The sequence below is a fragment of the Odocoileus virginianus genome, chromosome 9 (assembly GCF_023699985.2).
Source record: "Odocoileus virginianus isolate 20LAN1187 ecotype Illinois chromosome 9, Ovbor_1.2, whole genome shotgun sequence".
Classification (NCBI taxonomy): Eukaryota; Metazoa; Chordata; class Mammalia; order Artiodactyla; family Cervidae; genus Odocoileus; species Odocoileus virginianus.
Genome location: NC_069682.1, coordinates 15803754 through 15823570, shown reverse-complemented (window position 1 = coordinate 15823570; position 19817 = coordinate 15803754). Strand labels below are relative to the sequence as shown.

General features: G+C 45.1%; 1 protein-coding gene across 4 annotated transcripts in view; it reads left to right on the top strand.

Moving 5' to 3' along the window:
• PDSS1 (decaprenyl diphosphate synthase subunit 1) overlaps positions 1-19551 on the top strand; it is a 40136-nt gene extending 20585 nt beyond the window's left edge. For 3 of the 4 annotated variants that reach the window (XM_020891474.2, XM_020891475.2, XM_020891480.2), the window contains 7 exons: positions 849-990; positions 3274-3385; positions 3510-3619; positions 10182-10262; positions 10358-10471; positions 15735-15815; positions 19099-19551. In XM_020891474.2, the coding sequence (XP_020747133.2) occupies positions 849-990; positions 3274-3385; positions 3510-3619; positions 10182-10262; positions 10358-10471; positions 15735-15815; positions 19099-19239 (781 nt within the window). In that variant the 3' untranslated portion in view covers positions 19240-19551. The remainder of the gene's footprint in view (positions 1-848; positions 991-3273; positions 3386-3509; positions 3620-10181; positions 10263-10357; positions 10472-15734; positions 15816-19098) is intronic. The other variant, XM_020891481.2, reaches the window with a different exon arrangement.
• The last annotated feature ends 266 nt before the right edge of the window (positions 19552-19817 follow it).

Sequence of the window (19817 nt, the reverse complement as noted above, 5' to 3'; positions counted from 1 at the left end):
AGAAATTGAAGCCCCCTTTTAGCTGTAGAACTCATATCCATGTATCTTCTTGGAGTGTTTTTCCTGTATTTTGTGTTAAATATGGGAAATGAAAGTTTAAATTTCTAATGCACAAGTTAGACATGAATTGGAACTCATACTCTAGTATGAATGAATTACCAATTCATATTGATAACCAATGTCAGTGGCCAAGTGGAATTATGAATTCCAGCTCTCTTGGTTATGGAGGTCTTCTTACTAAACATGCGGTGGTGGTGGTGAGTTAGTCACTAAGTCGTGTCTGACTCTTGGAACCGCATGGACTGTAGCCCGCCAGGCTCCTCTGTCCATGGGATTCTCCAGGCAAGAATACTGGAGTAGGTTGCCACTTCCTTCTCCATACTGAACGTGTAAGACGGTATTAAAAGGCTTGAACAGTGATTAGTGGTTCTTGAACACATGATTTTCTAGATTGCTTTTCACCTATCTTCCCCATCAACTCCTGAAATTTAGTTGTAATCTAATTGTAAACTTGATCAACTGACCAAGACCACTGTTACAGGACATTTATTTTCAGTCCAGTGCCCAGACTTACAAGCTGTTTATCCTTCTTTTGTTGTTCATTATACAAATTCTACTTTTTAATGTGGTGTCCCGAAAGCATAATCTTGATTCACAGTATCTCCTGTGTTTTTAAATGTTCTCCAGATGATAGAATTGACTGTGTAGGGAAGCCAAAGTTTTTATACAATTTCTCTTAGAGAAATAAAATTCTTTATCCTAGATCCAATGTCCACTTTTCACAAGATGATTGCTGAGAAGGTTATAGGCGGTGTCTCTGTTAAAAAGCATTGCTTTCTGTTAACTAGAAATGTGCAAGCAAGCCAGCGTGCCATTGCCTTAATTGCAGAAATGATCCACACTGCCAGTCTGGTCCATGACGATGTCATTGATGATGCAAGCTCCCGGAGAGGAAAACACACCGTTAATAAGATCTGGGGTGAAAAGAAGGTATGTGCAACTTTTGGGGTTTTTTCATCTTTCATATTAAATGCCACACTCTTTGGATTGCATTTATTTTTCAGATTTGTCTCAAATGTTGAAAATATGTTTCATCAAATGTGGTCTTCTAGCTTTCAAAATAGTTCCTTGTATATAGTTTTCATCTATATACAGATGTTTGATTGTAGATAACACCATAGAAAGATAAACTTACTATTTCTGTTTAATCACAGTTGTACATAGAATTTGGTTAAGGAAAGCATATTTGTAGTTATCCAAAAAGTGTCTCTTATGAGGAATCACACCTTTTACTCCAGGGCTTAGACTACTCAAATTCACCTGAATTACTTAACCACCACAGGTGAGAGTGTCAGGGCAAGTAAATAAAACAAAAAAAAGTATAAATACACAAGCGTGCGCATGCGCGCGCACACACACACATTCCCTCTCTATTCCTTCCCGTCCCTCACATGTCTGTAGTACCTGGTTCCCACCTGTTTGCTAATCGTATTCAGAGAAGAAATAATACCTTAATTACCATGTTTACATGCTGGTTTTGCTTTAGTATACACAATTCTGTTGTATAATCAAGCCCTGCAGTTTTCAATTGTAAGCCTCTTATCGCCAATTGTAGAGGAAAAGGTTTTGTGTCCTCTGACATGGCTTGCAGTTTGCTGGGTCCGTTTTCAGGGCCTGCTCTAAAGCCATTAATACTTGAGCACTTGGGCAGTGGAGGCTGAAGTGGACAAGTCGACATTTTCTCCTGACTGGCCCCCTCTCGTGAGTGCCTCTGCTGTTGGGGGCCTCACTGCCTCTTTCAGCTGCGGGGCTGGTCCGCCCTGCCCGGGGCCACCTGCGAGTCTGCCCCTCAGACAAGTCTGCTGTGTTGCCAGGAAAGATCCATTCACACAATACCTCCACCATGGGCCCTGCTTTCCTTCCACCCCTCATCCCAGCCATCACCAGCCTGGCAGCTTCACTTCCCTTTTGGCCTCAGGGATCCCGGGGGCCGAGAGAGGAGAGAGGCAGAAGCTCGGAGATCCTGAGCCTTCAGCGTCTCGTGCCGTAGGGCGGAGGTGGATGTGTGTGCCTCTAAGTCATGATGCGTACAGTGACTCCATCAGTGTGTGTTTACAGTTACGTCAGGATACCTCGTACAGTGTATGTTGTATAAAATGATGTTTAGTTGGTAAACACACTGAGCATCACTAATTTTTAAATGCTGGAGAACTAATAGACAGTAAAAGCTTGGGACTTCTCTGGTGATCCAGCAGTCAAGACTCCAAGCTTCCACTACAGGGGCCATGGGTTCAATCCCTAGTTGAGGAACTTAGGTCCCACATGCTGTGTGGAATAAAGACTTAAAATGTAGTTATGTTGCATATTCTAGGGATTAAAATTTCCATGAACTCTTTCATTTATAACTACTCTTTAACACTTATGCATATCTTTAAGTATGCAAATTAGTATACTTGATTATAGCATATAATTCAATCATGATTTATAATTAGCTGCAAATACAGTGCAAACATTTAACTCATCATCTAAAGAAAATTGAAAAAATATTGATGCATGTTCAGTGAAAAAAATATTTTGTTCTGGAATGAGAGGCAGTGTAATAGTGTCCTAAGAGCTTGGAACTTAGAGCCAAGCTTCCTTGGTTTAGTTTTCATTGAGCAAAGTGTGCGTGAGGCCACGGTGTGTGCCAAGTACTAGCTGGGTGATTCACAGTCTGTGCCCTTAGGGGTTCGGCAAATAGGAAAAAAGTGGGAAGACAGCAGTACCCAAGGGGCGCTGTGCTCACAGGTCAGACTGGGGGGTCTCAGTGGACCTCCTGCAGGTACCGCCTGAGCTAATCCTGCACAGGAGTCGCCAGGTTGGCGGGGGGGGGGGGGGGGGGGGGGGGGGGGGGGGGCTTTTTGAGGAGAAGAAACATTAAGTGCAGAGGCGCAGCCACATGATTTGAGGGGAGAACGAATGGCCCAGAACTAAATGAAGGTGGTGGGATGCATTTTGCTGCAGCCAAGGATGAAACCAGGGGGTCAGGCACTTCCCATCTCCAGGCGTTCATTTCTTCAGCTCTCAACTGAAGAGACAGACTGGGTAATCTCTGAGAGCCCAGAGATTCCAAACAGGGTCCCAAATGTGTAAAATAATCCCACCGAGGAAGAGGAAAAACAGAGACCCAGGATGAACCCTCCCTGCTCCCATCCCAGACTTCTCTCCTGAGAAACTTCACTGTTGGCTCCAGTGCTCAGACACTTTTCGCTAAAGGTTTTTCTTCTTTTCTAGGCTGTCCTTGCTGGCGACTTAATTCTTTCTGCAGCCTCAATAGCTCTGGCACGAATTGGAAATACAACTGTTATATCTATTTTAACCCAAGTGATTGAAGATTTGGTGCGTGGTAGGTTAATTCCGACTTTTCTTCTTTATTCATTCTTAGTATTTTACCAGCAACACCGCCGCCCCCCCCCCCCCGCCAAAAAAAATTTCCAAAACCCTCACCTGACCCCTTTTCTTCTTTGTAGGTGAATTTCTTCAGCTCGGGTCAAAAGAAAATGAAAATGAAAGATTTGCACACTACCTTGAAAAGACTTTCAAGAAGACTGCAAGTCTGATCGCCAACAGTTGTAAAGCAGTATGTACGTTCTGTTTCTTTTCAAGTTAAAAAAAAAAAAAAGCCTCCTAGCTCTTTCTTGGGAGCTAATTCTCGTAGAAAAAGTTGCACTGGAGAATCTTAAAATAGTGACCAAAATCCCAAGAGTAACTGAGAAAAGAATTGCATCCCCAGACAGCAGAGAGAACTTCTGCTATGATTTTCATTTTTGCTGTTTAGGCATCAACTTTCCTTATAGGAGTCAAATCAAAACAAGCTTTCTAATATATTCCCCAATCTAATTTCCAAATGGGTGCAACATTTTGAACAACGAATCATAAATGGACTCCCTCACGGTTACCACACAGTTTTGTATGATTGACATGTAAAACGTGTGAAAGTGCTATGCTGTGTCCTTAAATGTTGACCTGGGTGGAAGTATCCAACTAACAGATTGTACCAGTGTTCTAAGCCCTCTTCTATGAGTAGTAAATCCCTCCCAGTTATGGGGAATATGAAAAAGCCCTTCTACTTCCCAGTATAAGCTGAGCATGAACTTTTCTGTACCTCTTGCTTTCTCTGTGGCCTTCCCTCCACTCTTCACATAGTTTCCTTTTTTAAAAATCAATGTTGTCTTTAATCATTCAGGGCTAGCCCATGAATGACAGACAGTTCCCTGCCTGGAATTATTCATCTGACCGTCTTTCAGCCTCGCAGATACACAGGATGAAAACTGGGCCAAGTGAGAGTCCCTGTGATTAAAGAAACAAGAAGGGGAGACTCCTAAGGGGCAAGTGTCAGTTGCTGCCACGATACACCCTTAACATAATTACAGTTGAAGAGAGCTTCTTCTCAGGTGAAAAAGCCCCTTGCCAGTAATGTCTCTGTTTGGAAAAGTGTCAAGAAATGTGTCGTAATTGAGCCAAAAAAGAATGAGGACAACATTTCTTCCTAAAAAGACCCAATTGAAACCCAAAGGAATGTGAATTATGTAGAACATGATGGCCACAATCTCAGCCATTTTTGTCTTTTTATTGAAAGAGCATTTTTTTTCTTAATTTCCCAGAAATTGTGAGTGTGGTTTTCTAAAAAAAGAGAGATAAAAATAGAATAGGCCCGAGAATGCTAAATTAAAAAAAACAAAGATTTAAAATGGTGGCCTTCAACCTTAATTAATCTTAAGAACATTGATGTCATTGCTCATCATACCCTTGATGGCCAGCGTCTCCGTGGAGCTGGAGACCCAGCCTCGCTAGTGTGTGAGGTGACAGCGAAATCTTCCCAGGCCCGAGGCTGCAGAGAGGAGCACAGCCGTCAGCGGGGCGGTTGGATCTGAAACACTGCGGGCCATTGTCCACAGTGGACATTCCACAGGGCGGCAGAGCTTGCCGCCCCGGAGCCTGGACGGGGGCTCATGCTCTCGGCGAGCCGTGTCATCGGGGAGAGGCTGCCTTCGCTGTCCTCTGCTTAGGAAGCCAAAGACAGGGTCGCGCGTGTATTCATAAAGAGGACCTTGTCCCTCGCAGGTAGGAAGCACAAGTGGACCTGCATGTTAACAGGGCTCGACCCTCATTAAACATGAAATGTCTCAGGCTCTCCACTAGGGGGCAGGCTGACATCAGCCCTGAACTGCCCACTTTGCTTGTGATTTATTCCTGAGCTCCAGAGCTGTTAGAATAATAAAGCAGAATGCTAGTGTGAGCTCCCTGAATAAAAGTTTCTATATATAAGTGCCTATGGGGAGAGATGTTCCAGAGGTGTTATATATTCAAACCTGCTATTTTTATGTGATTTTGGAATTTAAAACGCAGACACATGGCCTCTGAACACATGCAAAGCAAATTAGAGACACCAAAAAGAAGGGGTGAGAATTTAAACATCAGAATTGTTAGAGAAGAGCTGGTGGGATTCAGGATGTCATGGGAATTTGAAGGAAACCTCTCAGCTTACAATTCATTGTCCTGAGGACTGTTTAATGAAAACTGGTATTAAATCTAAGAGAGGGCTGTTCAGGATTGTTTTGGGACACTGATTGATGTTAAAATAGAAGTAATCTTAAAAGGTGATTGGCTGTTTGTTTCTGTACGTAGTCATGAAAATACATTGTGTAGTTTACCAGTGAACACTGCCTTGTTCCCCAGAAAACCTCACAGGAATGAGACCAGAGGGATCTGGTGGCCCATCCAGTGTTTTTCAATCAGACAGTAGCTGAGCAGAGATTTGAACCCAGAACTGGGTATGATAACCCTGCAGATTCATGTATTCATTCATTTTCTCGTGTTTTTTTTCCCCCTGAATTTTCTGTTCTCTCGAGTGCTGCATGTGGCCTGGAATCAGTGGACTGTCTTCCTGGTGCCTTATTGTCAAAGCTACGGAGGGCCGCCCCAGAACCTTGGTTTGTGGGTCATAGCTGTAGAACGCCTATTTTTTTTTTATTATGGTATTCTTACCTAATCTACACATAGTCCTTATTCAAATTTTAATAGTTCTCATAATATTGTTAGAACAAATAGGAACGTTGTTTTCTGGCCCAGGATCTAGTCTAGGATCTCATGTTGCATTTAGTTGTCAAGAATCTTTTTTTTTTTTTTAATTTGAAATATAGTTGTATTTTTAGGCATATAGCAAAGTGATTCAGTGATATATAGATAGATAGATATAAGATTATTTCCACTATAGGTTATTATAAGGTATTGAATATAATTATCTGTGCTATATAGTAAACCCTTGTTGTTTATCTGTTTTACTTATAGTAGTTTCTGTCTGTTAATCCCATATTCCTAATTTATCCCTGCACCCTATGGTAAACATAAGTTTTTTTGCTGTGACTCTCTGGTTTGTATTCAATAATTCTTATTATATTTTAGATTTCACATATAAGTGATATCATATTTGTCATTCTCTGACTTACTTCACTTAGTATAGTATTCTCAAGTTCCATCCATATTGCTGCAAGTAGCAGTATTTTATTCCTTTTTGTTACTGAGTAATAGTCCATTGTGTGTGTGTGAACACACACATACACATCTTCTTAAACCAGCTGTCTGTTGCTGGGCACTTGGGTTGCTTCCGTGTCTGGGCTTTGTACGACTGCTGCCATGCACACAGGGGGGTGTGTGTGTGGCACAGACGTGGCGCTGGGCTGCGGTGCTTGGGCTGGGGCCTGGGACCTGGGCTGCCTCTGTGGCCGGCCTGTCCCACGACCTGTTGGCCCAGATCCAGCTCCAAGTGGGGGTGTGGGGCGGGCAAACCAGGGCTGTCGGCTGGGAATGAACAGCTGTGTGCTCCTTCCCAGGGGCTGTCTGCCCGAGTCCCATGGTCAGCATGGTTGCCTGTTTCCCCACAGCCACGCTAACCAAATGTAGCCTTAGACTCAGTGTTTGACAGCCTGATAGATGAGACATGGTGTTACAATGGAGTTCCAACTTACATTTCTCTTTTCTCAGTGAACTAGAACTCCTTTTAGGATGCTGAAGGTCTGTTTTCAGTTCTTTAGTTTTTGTGAATTGTATATTCATCATGTCTTTTTCCCATTTTCTTGACGGGTGGTTGGTCTTTTTTCCCTTCTCAGTTTTAAAGAGTTCTTTATATATGAAGAATATTAACTCTTTATCTGTGATTTTATGTTGAAACAGTTTTCTCCCAGTATTTTCCATTGGTTTCTGACGATCACCTGTTTTGGTATTTTTTTAATATAATGGTGGAGCTCCAATAATCTCCATTATTTTTATTTTTTAAATTTTTTTTCAATAATTTCCATTATTTTTAATAAATAAGACCACAGTACGTATATTAACTCTCATAGTGATGTAAACACACCCTTTAAAGACAGAGATGCAATCGCTTCTCGGCCTTTTGGCTAAGATCAAGTGTAAAGACAGAGATGCTCGATAGATGTCAAGGGCTGTGCCCCTGTCAATGTGATCTTTCTGATGGTTTTGAGGAAAGGCGCAGATGAGTCTCCTGAGAGGTGTGGGTCTTACCCCCACCCTCGACTCGTGCGCCCCATGGCCTGGCTGCGAACCTGCTTCAAACAGAACGGTTAGCTAAGCTCTGCTTTCTCCTACCCTCTCTCCCCTCCACCCTCCTCCAGGAATCAGATTGGGGGCGTCTCTGAGGCTGAGGACGAGAAGCGTGCTTGTCAGCGTACCTCCTTTCTTTCTGTTCTGCCTTGTGGCGCTTCTGACTTGCCTGGTTCAGACAGTCCTCGCGGGGCAGGGGGAGCAGGACTATGCCGTGGGGAGGGGTGCTCTTCACGTTGTAGTGGGGAAATCTGAGCAGGAACGTCCCTTTACTGCCTGGCTTTGGGGGGGCGGCGAGGCTGACTCGGGGCTTTCTGCCTCCTGAGCGCCGTGACTGGCCTCTCTGAGCCTCGACTTTGAGGCCCATTAAAGGCAGCGGATCCACGTGATAGGGACCAGTCTCTGGGGCAGACCGCCCGGATTCGGTCCCGATTTCGCCATCTCCTCATCCTGCGATGCCTGGTCCCCGCTGTGTCTCAGCGCCGACCTCCGCAGTGACTGGCAACGTGAGAAACCTCAGGCTAGCGCCCAGCACACAGAGTGCTCAGTGGTTGTTAGCTTTACCCTCGTCAACCACAGAAGAGGTATTTATAGGCTGTCGTGAGATCTAAGGTAATGCACAGTGCTTATTGTATGTACTCCATACATTTTAACCCATTGAGTTTAGAAATAGAATGGCGTTTTTAAAGATCTTCGACTTCTCAGGAAGGAAGTCTGTATTTCTGTGCTGCTTTGTGCATAGGAAATAGCATCACCCTCTGCAGAACTGCTTTACGAGTTATTTCTGTCTAGAAAGGGGATGTCTTTGTTTTCTGGGCTCAGCATGTCCCAGGCTGCCCGAGCCTGGCTGCGCACTCATTCTCTCAGCCAGGTTGATGCATCTCTTGACTTCTTTCAGAATCTCTGCACCGTCTCCCCCGGGGGCCTCCCGGATCCCTCCCTGCAGCCCGCCGTGGGCCAGTGCCTGCCGGTGGTCAGGTCTTTGCTGTTGAGAGCAGTTGAGTTTATCATTCACTCAAGTAAGCGGCCGCCTGGCTTTTTACCACGTGTGCATTTTTATCGAGAACATGTAACCAAACATGACCCGGGCACAGGCTTCACTCAGTCCCTGGAAACCTGCTCAGGGCTGAGCAGGTTATGTGTTCTGGCTGCGGCAGCAGGCCGGGACACTCCCCGGCTCCTGTTGGCACAGCAGTGGAGGCGGGCTGGTCACAGCCTCGGCAGACGCTCGGGGTCACAGCTAGACGCCCGCACGGTGCGGAGGGCGTGGGTAGCATCACGTGTCCTCCTTCCAGCCTCTGCTATAGGTGCTTGTGAGCCTTGGGTTTACAGACGAGGAAACTGACGCGCAGACAGACAGGATCACGAAGGTCACGTGGTAGCTGAGGGGCAGAAGCCAGCCCCCGGGCTCACTGTGGTGCCCACCTGCCTGTGCCCAGCAGGGTCCCCCGCGTCCCCTGCGGCCGACAAAGGTGAGGGCTGAGGTCAGACAGGAGGCCCAGAAGAGCTCTGTCTGGCTCTCGGGGCCAGTCCACGCCCTCTCTCCCCTAGAGGAGTGTTCTCCCTGACCCCAGCCCACCCCCGTCTCTGAAGTGTGGCCGGGCCTGCTTTGCATGCTTAGCAGAGTGGCAGGAAAAGGGCGGAGTGGCCAGTGCCAGCTGGGTTTTTCAAGTTTTACAGAAGACTTAGAAGTCCTGTTCCCTCACTGAACAGGGGAAAAACCTTTTATATAGTTACATGACTTCTTGTGAGAGAAACATGGAAACAATAGGATCAGGGACTGTCCTTAGGTAACGGAAGAACCATACCTGTGTCTGAACCATGAGGCTTGAAGCTGTTACAGACACCAAGAAAAAACAGCTTTTCAGAATCAAGTGAAATCACCAAAAATGATTATAAGGACTACAAATGGGAAAATGAACGATGGCCACATCCTGTATATGATTAGATCAGATCCGATCTCTACCCCTAAAATAAGGGTAAGTCAGTAGAGAAATAAAAATAATGCCAACAGTTGGGCAGGTTTGCCAGGCGCTGGAAGACAGCATTTCAGATACTGTAGTCTGTTTGGTTTGCACATCAGAAAGGCTGACGAGCAGAACTGGTCTTTTTTTGTTTTTCTTTTGGAAGTTGCTCAGTCGTGTCTGACTCTTTGCAACCCCATGGACTGTCCATGGAATTCTCCAGGCCAGAATACTAGAGCGGGTAGCCTTTCCCTTCTCCAGGGGTTCTTCCCAACCCAGGGATTGAACCCAGGTCTCCCGCATTGCAGAACTGGTCTAGTCCTATCTCATTTTCCCCTAAGTGGTGGGAAAGATGGCCTGTCTAGTGAAAGGAGCCAGGAAAGGCGAGTTTTCTTGAAATTTAAGAAAATAGTCTGAGACCGAAGTCCTTTGTTCCACAGGTCAGACACACAGGTGCTCTGTCTGTGACTGGTCTGAGAGCAGTCTCCTGGCGGCACAACCAGCCTCACGGCCCTTTTCTAAGGAGGAGGAGGTGTGAATCCCCTCCCTGTGGGGACCAGTGTCCCCGCCACGCTGCCTCTGCCCTCCAGCAGCTTACCTCGGGATCCTCTATTTCAGGTCTCTGTCCTGGGATGCCCTGACCCAGTGGTGCATGAGATTGCCTATCAGTACGGGAAGAACGTGGGCATCGCTTTTCAGGTTAGTCTGCTGCTCTGGAAGGATGCGGTCCAGCGGGCAGGGCGGGGGTGGACACTGGTGCGGCGGGGCTGTGACAGCCCTTTCTTCCTCTTCAGCTGATAGACGATGTCCTGGACTTCACCTCGTGTTCTGACCAGATGGGCAAACCGACCTCGGCCGACCTGAAGCTCGGGTTAGCCACTGGCCCCGTCTTATTTGCTTGTCAGCAGGTAGGTTTTATGCCCTTCCCTAGGACACACTTCTGGGAGGCCCTGTGGGACCGGTACCTGCCGGGCACAGCTGATGGGAAGGTTAGATGAGATTGGGAGCGTTTCTAACAGACCAGAGTTCTAGATGTGATCCCAAGTCCAGGACTGAAGCATCCACGCCAGTCATTTTTGCCTCTGAAGTCTGTTTCCTTGTCTGTAACATGGAGAAGATCATAAGCTTCCTTCCAGGGCCGCTGTAAATATTACCTGAGATGATATTCTTGGAGATACTGTGTGCATTAAGTGCCGTGTGCATTTAAGGAAGCACTGCGATCATTTCTGTGTCTTGGGCACTGACAGGGTGGGTAATTTCCACATCTCCATTGTAGGGAGACTTTGTGCATCAGAGCCCCTTAAATAGGCACAGGAAGGCCTCCGTCAGGAGTAACTCTCCAGTTCTAGAAATTTAACAGGACTGTTGGCTGCTCTCAGCGAGCCTCTGCCATTGCCTCAAAAATGTCAAGAACAGAGGGATGCACTGGGCCCACATAGTTTCTTCTTGTCCAGATTGAGGGGCTGTTAATTAAGGAAGGAAGTAAAGCTATCATCATCTTCCCCTTAATATGGATGAAAAACTGCGGAAGCTTCAGAGAGGCCTCGGTGACTCGCAGGGCGGACCCTTCCAGATCCTGCTCTGGCTCCCGGCCACGCTGCTTCTGGTTTGCCAAATGCGCTTTGAAAGAAGTAGGACATTAGCTGGTATTTGGACTTCTTTCTAATAGATTTTCATCTAATAGATGTTCATCACCAGGCTGTGAAATTTAGAATTAGCTCTTTGGTCCAAAATGCTGTAACTTATAGTCTGCTGAAGATTTTGCCTCTATTTCTCTCAGAATTTACAAAGATAAATCATGTTTTCCATAGACCTCAGTGATTTCGTTTTTTTCTTATGGTCAAATTTTTAAAAATTGGATCCATTCTGATATTCCAAAAACCAGTGACCTTGCTTTCACTGTTTCTGGTCCAAGAAAACAGAAGTTATCTTTTAGCCATAAATGGGGGTGGGGGGGCTGATACTCAGAGAAGGCGGATGCCTGAGGGCAGCAGGGGACGGAGGAGCAAGGCTGGGGACAGAGGTGATGGGGACAGGCTCTGGGCAGCCTCTCGGGATGTTGAGGCAGAGGTGAGAAGTGTGAGGTCTGCTAGGAGTGGCTCCTTTCTTCTGACTTGCCCAGCCAGAACTCAAAGTGACACGTTCTGACAAAAATCTGTCAGATCACCTTGTGTGCATTCAAGCGTGAGTGAGGGACTTTTTTTTTTTTAACCATGAGCTCACAAAAAAGCAGAGGATTCATGAGCGACGTCCCTGTGAGGCCTCTGAGATTAGAAAGAGGCGGCACTTGCTGCAGACACGAGTCTCCTTCCCAGGCCCCAGTGAGGAAACGTGGGTGAGATGCCCCAAGCTGGGCCTGGCGCTCTGAGCTGCTGCCCCCGGCCCCCGGGTTATCAGGATGCCTGGGGAACGCGCCTCTCCCTGAAGAGGCCTGCAGTCTGCCGAAAGCCTCGGGGGGCTGTGCTGTCAGAAGTCTCCCCAGGTCTACGTGACTGTCCTGAGCCCCTGGGACTCGGGTAACAGCGGGGTCCCGCTTCAGCCTTAGGATGGAGAATGTTCGCCTCTTCTGATTGTGTTTGACCATGAATGTATTTCAGAAGAAACACGTTTACTTTCCTCTACTCAAAGGAGTGTCACTGATTCTGCCTGCAGATATGGAGGGGGTGAAGTCGGGGGGCAGTGGACCACTCCCACAGATTGACTTGTCAGTTGTCTACAAGAGATTAAGAAGTGATGGTTTAAAAAAAAAAAAAAGGGAAAAGGAACAAACAAAAGCATGCAGTGTGCGAAACCACAGTCCTGTATCACTGGGACAGCCCAGCTTCATGAGGCACACTCTACCTCACTGGACAGGCTTCTCCCACCTGCCCGGAAAAGGAGTTAAAAGGCACAGCCTTTGGAGTGAGGCCGAGCAGGGTGACGCTCCAGACAGGACTTGTTTCCCAAGCAGACTGATTGTTCTGTCTTGTGGTGCATGGGCCTACAGTTAGTCAAACATTTCATTTCTTTTCAAATGAAACATCACGTCTAGACTCTCCTAGTTCACACTGTCAAAAATTAAGATTTCTGGTCAGAAATTTGTCAAGATTTGTCGTGCTAAAATTGATTTGGGTTAAAATAAGTTCCATAAAATAACATGAGACTGTGCAGAATCTCACTGAAGGAAAATGCATTGCTTTTAGAGCTTGTAAAGGATTACCTCTGATCCCACAGCTCTTCCCTGGGTAGGTAGTATGTCCCTTCTACAGATAAGAAAGTGATGCTCAAACTTGGCCAGAATGAAGCCTCGGGTCAATGGTACAGCAGGCAGTTAAACGCTTTGCATCCCCTTAGACCAGTGTCGTGTCCCCACACGCTCAGAATTACTGCTGCTGCCTGTGGGGATCAGCGCTGGTGTCCACAGGGCCTGTCTGAGCCCCCAGAGGCCACCCAGAGCAGGGGACTGGCTTCTCCCATGCTGGAAAGGCTTTGAAGACACTCGGGAGTCTGTGTCGGCCTTTGTTTGCCCATTTAGTGGAGTAATTCCAAGATGCCTGTCATCTTTTTCCATAGGTAGGTGTGTTTTGTTTGCAGGTTAATTAGTCTTTGAATTTTTCCACTTAAGAACATTGAGTTTCATTGCACCAAGACAAGTAACCTTGGGAGACCACTTTTCCTTTCATTTAGCCTGCTGACTTGTCTTAAAATTGGAGTTTGTTGATAGAAACCCCTTCTGTTTGGAACTATTTTTGAAATCTCTCTGAAGGGGTTTTTCAGTCAACTGGGGATTTAAGGAAATCTTCCACATTTCTGGGGAAGTCCCAGAGATGACAGCATGCTCCCATGTGTATGTGTACATATACTATACTGTCTATAGAAAACACAAACCTTAACATTCAAATAAACCTTTAAAGAACAGAGGTTGGATTTCAAGATCTTCAGAAATCAAATGGAGGTTGTTTTCTTTTTTGGTGAGATATTTGTTCCCAAATACCCTTGAAAAGCTCTCTTCTTCCTTCTTCTGCATCTCTTCCTTCTGTGATCAGTCAGCAGACCTAAATGTCAGCCTGTAGTCATGCTTCCAACTGCCACCACCGCCACCACCAGCCCCGCACCAGCTGCACGGGCTTCTGCTATTGTGAGTGTTGCCGCCTTAGAGTCACCCCCAAGTTTTCCTTGATAACAAGCTCACCACAGTTTACTGACTACCCTTGTCATTAGTTTATGGACAGACTTCACAGTCAGACGCTGATTTCAGCCACAGGTGACTTCCCTCTTAAAATCAGAGCCCAGGCAACAAGAACTTTGCTGCTTCTCAGTACGTCTGCAGGCAGGCCAGCCCTCCTCCCACCTGGTGCATTTCTTATTTCTTCTCACAAGTTTCTGGAACAGGAACGCCTAGGGGAAGAGTTTGATATTTGCATACTAAAACTGCACATACTTCATGCTTCAAAGGAAAGATGTAGTCAACACTCAATGGAAAAAAAATTTCCCCCAAATTTTGCTTTCTCAGTGCTTTTTATAGTCAAAAGAATCAAGAGAAACCACCCAATCAGTACATTTTACTCCACTTGTTGGCACTGCAGGAAAATGCTCATCTCCCCTAAAAAAGGTAGTTTTACCAGTTGCTGGACCAGTATCACATTAGCTTTGAGGATACACAGCCTTCTAGAAATCCAGTTGTGAAATGTGGTGTTAAGTAACTAAGACCCATGCCTACTTGGTTTGACTCTTACCACTAAAACTGACTGATGGGAGCTTTCCTATGAAACTTTAATTTTTTGTTCTTAAAAGACCAGTACCTGAACCTAATCACTGGTTTTCATTTAAGAACTAACTAGTTGCTGCTCTTTACATTTCATAAGCAGGTTATCAGCAGCCTCTCCTTTGTCTGGACATGTACTTTGTTCTGAAAGGAACAATCTTCATTTGTCACTTGCTGCCATCTAGTTGAGATTTTTCTGTGTGACCTATTTTCCCTTCCAGGATTACTAACACCATGGTGGTTCCAGGACAAAGCTGACTTCATCCCCCAGGCGCCCTGCCAGGGGAGCACTGGCCACTGCCCTGAGCACTGCCTGGCCGAACACACACCTTGTAACCTCATTTCACAGACGAAGCTGTTAGAACAGATTTCTGAATGTAGCTCGGCTCCTTCCTAACATAGACGAGGAGGCGGAGGAGCTCGGCTGTGGCAGCAGCAGGCCTTGAGCTCGAGTCTCCAGGAGGAAATGATTTGGTGTCTTGGCTTCCAGGTTCTGTTCATGGTGGCAGTTCCCCTACCTGGTTGCTAAGTACTACAGGACAGATTTTCTCTTCATTGCACCTTGGACCTGTTTTCTGTTTTCCTCTTGACTGCCGTCAGCTTAAACTGCTGTTTAGAATTCACTCCAGTAAAAAAGAAAAAAATTTCACTCCAGTAACCTGATGGCCGCTTCTATCTCGGTCTCCTCTAACTCCATGGTTCTCAGCCTTGGCTGCATATTAGAAATGCCCGAAAAGTTTTTAAAATATGACCCTGGGGCCAAACCCCAAGCCAGCTGAGTCAGAACCTTAGGGAGCAGATCCAGGCAGCTGCACCGGAAGCCTCCGCAGCTGACTGCAGGGCCGGCGGGCGTCTAGCAGTGCTGCCCCGGTCCCATCCACGAGCTGAGCTTTTCCCAGCATTCCCTCTGCTCAGAGACCTTGGCGTCCCTCTCAAGTAAGATGCAGCTTAGGACTACAAGCAGAAGGCTCACCCTCGTCTTAGGCCGGTGATTTGATTTTCGTAGTTTGTAGGCAGAGAGCAGCAGGACCGGCATCCCTGGGAATGCACTAGGGCACCCTCAGGCCCCACGGCTGCCGAGTCAGAAACCTCAGGGGAGAGGCCCAGTGGGCCCCCAGTGACTTGGGCAGCCGAGCGCTGACCCCGAGGGAAGCCAGCAGGTGTCGGGGTGCACGCCGGCTCCTCCCCTCACTCAGCGTTGGACCCAGGACAGAAGACGCGGCAGAGCGAGCACAGGTCGGGGTGCGTCTCAGGTGCCTGGGAGGAGGCGTCCTCTTCACTCTGCTGCTGTAATTGCTGCAGCTCGCTGCTCCCCCACCCCCATTGTTTAAACCTTTGACCACCTTTGTTTGAATCTGTTCTTACAAACTGATGCTTTGACATTTGATTTCTCCCCAGAGCTCTAAATAGGTTTTCTTTCTGGTTAGTTCCCAGAAATGAATGCTATGATAATGAGACGGTTCAGCTCACCAGGCGACGTGGACAGAGCGCGGCAGTATGTATTACAGGTGAGACGATTTCAAAAGGGAGAGCAGCAACAGTGGGTGTGGCGCTGTAGAAGAGTTCTTCGGTAACCACGTTAAAGGAACAAATTGTAGACACAAGACCAAGTTTGGTCAGGGAGTGTTGTGTGTTGTCCCCCACGAGTTTTACTGTGTCTGGCCTGTGTTCAGGTCTTTAATCCATCCTGAGTTTACTTTTGTGTGTGGTGTTAGGGAGTGTCCCTCCTGATTTCGTTTCACATGATTATGTCCGGTTTTCCCAGCAGTTTACTGAGGAGACTGAAAATCACTGTGCAGTCGTATCTCTTCTGTCAGATGAGGTGACCATAGGTGCATGGGCTTTCCACCCTTTACTGTTGACCTGCATTTGCTTTTGTGCTGGTATTGTACTGTCTTGATTACCATAGCTTTGGAGCAGGTACAGTCTGAAGTCAGGGAGCCTGATTCCTCCAGCTTCATTTTCCTTAAGATAGTTTTGGTTATTCAGGGTTTTTTGTGTTTCCATACAAATAGTAAAATTTTTCGTTCCAATTTTATGAAAAACGCCATTGTTGGTAATTTGCTAGGGATTGCACTGAATCTGTAGCTTGCCTTGTCCTTTTGACAATATTCTTTCGAGAACATGGTATGTCTCTCCCTCTGTTCATGTTGCCTTTCCTGAGCATCTTCGTTTTCTGCATACAGTTCTTTTGCCTTCTTATGTAGGTTTATTCCTAGGCATTTTATCCCTTTTGTTCCAGTGGTAAATGGGACTGTTTCCTTAATTTCTCTTTCTGATCTTTCATTGTTAGTGTATAGGAATGCAAGAGATTTCTGTGTATTTTGTATTGTACAACTTTACTACACTTCATTGATTAGCTCTAGCAATTTTCTGGTGGCATATTTAGGATTTTCTATGTATAGTATCATCGAAAAAGCAAGAGAGTTCCAGAAAAACATCTACTTCTGCTTTATTGACTACGCCAAAGCCTCTGACTGTGTGGATCACAACAAACGTTGGAAAATTCTTGGAGATTGGAATACCAGACCACCTGATCTGCCTCCTGAGAAGTCTGTATGCAGGTCAAGAAGCAACAGTTAGAACCGGACATGGAACAACAGACTGGTTCCAAATTGGGAAAGGAGTACGTCAAGGCTGTATATTGTCACACTGCTTATTTAACTTATATGCAGAGTACATCATGAGAAACGCTGGGCTAGAGGAAGCACAAGCTGGAATCAAGATTGCTGGGAGAAATACCAATAACCTCAGATATGCAGATGACAGCACCCTTATGGCACAAAGTGAAGAAGAACTAAAGAGCCCCTTCATGAAATAGAGTGAAAAAGTTGGTTTAAAGCTCAACATTCAGAAAACTAAGATCCTGGCATCTGGTCCCATCACTTCATGGCAAATAGATGGGGAAACAATGGAAACAGTGACAGACTTTATTTTTTGGGCTCCAGAATCACTGCAGATGGTGGCTACAGCCATGAAATTAAAAGACGCTTGCCCCTTGGAAGAAAAGTTATGACCAACCTAGCCAACATATTAAAAAGCAGAGACATTACTTTACCAACAAAGGTCTAGGCAAAGCTATGGTTTTTCCAGTAGTCAGGTATGAATGTGAGTTGGACTGTAAAGAAAGCTGAGCGCTAGTGTTAGAGAAGCCTCTTGAGAGTCCCTTGAACAACAAGGAGATCCAAGCAGTCCATCCTACAGGAAATCAGTCCTGAATATTCACTGGAAGGACTGATGCTGAAGCTGAAACTCCAATACTTTGGCCACCTGATGTGAAGAACTCACTCATTTGAAAAGATCCTGATGCTGGAAAAGATTGAAGGCAGGAGGAGAAGGGGACAACAGAGGATGAGATGGTTGGGTGGGATCACCAACTCAATGGACGTGAGTTTGAGTAAGCTCCGAGAATTGGTGATGGACAGGGAAGCCTGCTGCAGTCCTTGGGGCTACAGGGAGTTAGACAAGACTGGGTGAATGAACTGAACTGACTGATGTATAGTATATCATCTACGGACAATGACAGTTTTACTTTTCTAATTTGAATTCCTATTTTTTTCTGATTGCCCTGGTGAGGCAATCACTGTTGAGTAACAGCAGTGAGAGTGGACATCCTTGACTTGTTCCTGATCTTGGCAGAAATGCTTTTTCACCAAGGAGAATGTTGTTTGCTGGTGGTTTATCATAGGTGGCCTTTGTGTTGAGGTAGGTCCCCTCCATGCCCACTTTCTGCAGTTTTTGTCTATCAGTTTTGTGAAAAGCTTTCCCTGCATCTGTTAGAGATGATCATATGGTTTTCACTCTTCAATTTGTTAATGTGGTGTCCCACTGATTGAACTGCATATACTGAAGAATCCTTGCATCCCTGGGATAAATCTCATTTGGTCATGGTGTATAAGCCTGTTAATGTGTTGTCAGATTCAGTTTGGTAGTATCTTGTTGAGAATTTTTGTGTCTAAAATGTGTCATATTTTGAGTCACGTGGTAAAGAAAATCAGAGTCCTTTCAGTCATGATACTTACAGATATCTTGTTCTGAATGACAGAGGGAACCATGCAGAATAAAATAAAATCAACTATATGTCTTGATTCTGCCATTAACATTTTGACATAATGGAAATAGTAAATATAATTATTTTATTAGTGTTTAGCTTTTTGAAAGAACCAACATAAAAACACAGTTACAAAATGGAATGCAAATCTCTATAGTGTAAAGATAGAGGAAAGAGAAGGAGCAGTGGTTTCTTCATCTCAGACGAGATGAAGTCAGAAGTTGATGCTGCATGATGACAACAGTGATCAATAGAAGAACTGAACACAAAGAGTCAGTGGTCAAGCTGGGAGACAGTATGGCTGGGCTTAAATCCCTGTCTTAACAGAAAGGCATAGATAATTAAAACCAACAGACAAAACTGGTGCCTTTGGAAGAAGGAACTGTTGATTTTCATCGTAAGCTCTTCTGTATTATGAATGTATTATGTTAAGTTGTACTTAGAATTTTACTATATAAATTTTAATGTATGTGTAACTTAAAAGCTAATACTTAAATGAAAAATAGGGGGAAAATAGATGGCTACTTGGTATTAACGAGTTTACTGCTTGGCATGGTAATAGAATAAAAATGTGCTTCAGTCTGAGAAAGGAGGAGACAGACAGAAAACATTAGAAACAACATCCAGCTGTTAATCAGATCTCAAGAGTATGTTTTAACTCATTGTAGCAAGAATTTAAAGAGCTGATCCCAGTGGCTGACATGCATTTGTTCTGTTGTATTTTGTTACACGTCCGGTAGAGTGACGGTGTGCAGCAGACAACCTACCTCGCCCAGCGGTACTGCCACGAAGCGGTGAGAGAGATCAGTAAACTTCGACCATCCCCAGAAAGAGAGGCCCTCATACAGCTTTCAGAGATTGTGCTCACAAGAGACAAATGACACCTCTTTCCGGTATTTCTGGCAGCTATTTTACCAGATTGTGCCTCAAGAATTCTGTGGAATATACTTTGCTTCATGTGCAGATAACCAAACAAATCATTTAAAAAGATCATTTCCTTATTAATGGGACTATTTTTTTTTATTGGCGAAGTTTTTCAGAAAACTTTTTAAATGTATTTAAACCATCTGAATCTGTCCTTCTTCCTGTAAACTCTAATCGAGGTATCTCGATGGTTATATGTGGTATTGTTTACAGTTACAGTAGCCACATGTAAAGCCATTACACAAATAAATAATCAATGTTAAAATTCATATGGTTTATCCTGTTTCACCATAGGTGTCAAGATCATAAAACAAGCCTACATTTCAGTCCACATTAGTTAGATTTTAACAGTATCCAAAATTTCATATAGGAGAATGGTTTATTATAAAAGACTGTACATAAAATTTAGACAACAGGTTATATACAAAATTAAGAGAACAGTCCACTTGAAAAAATGAAGAAGGTAGCTGATCACCAGTGATACTGAAATCATGTTTAAGATTAACAAAGGCAAAATGCGTATGCAACAGTCACA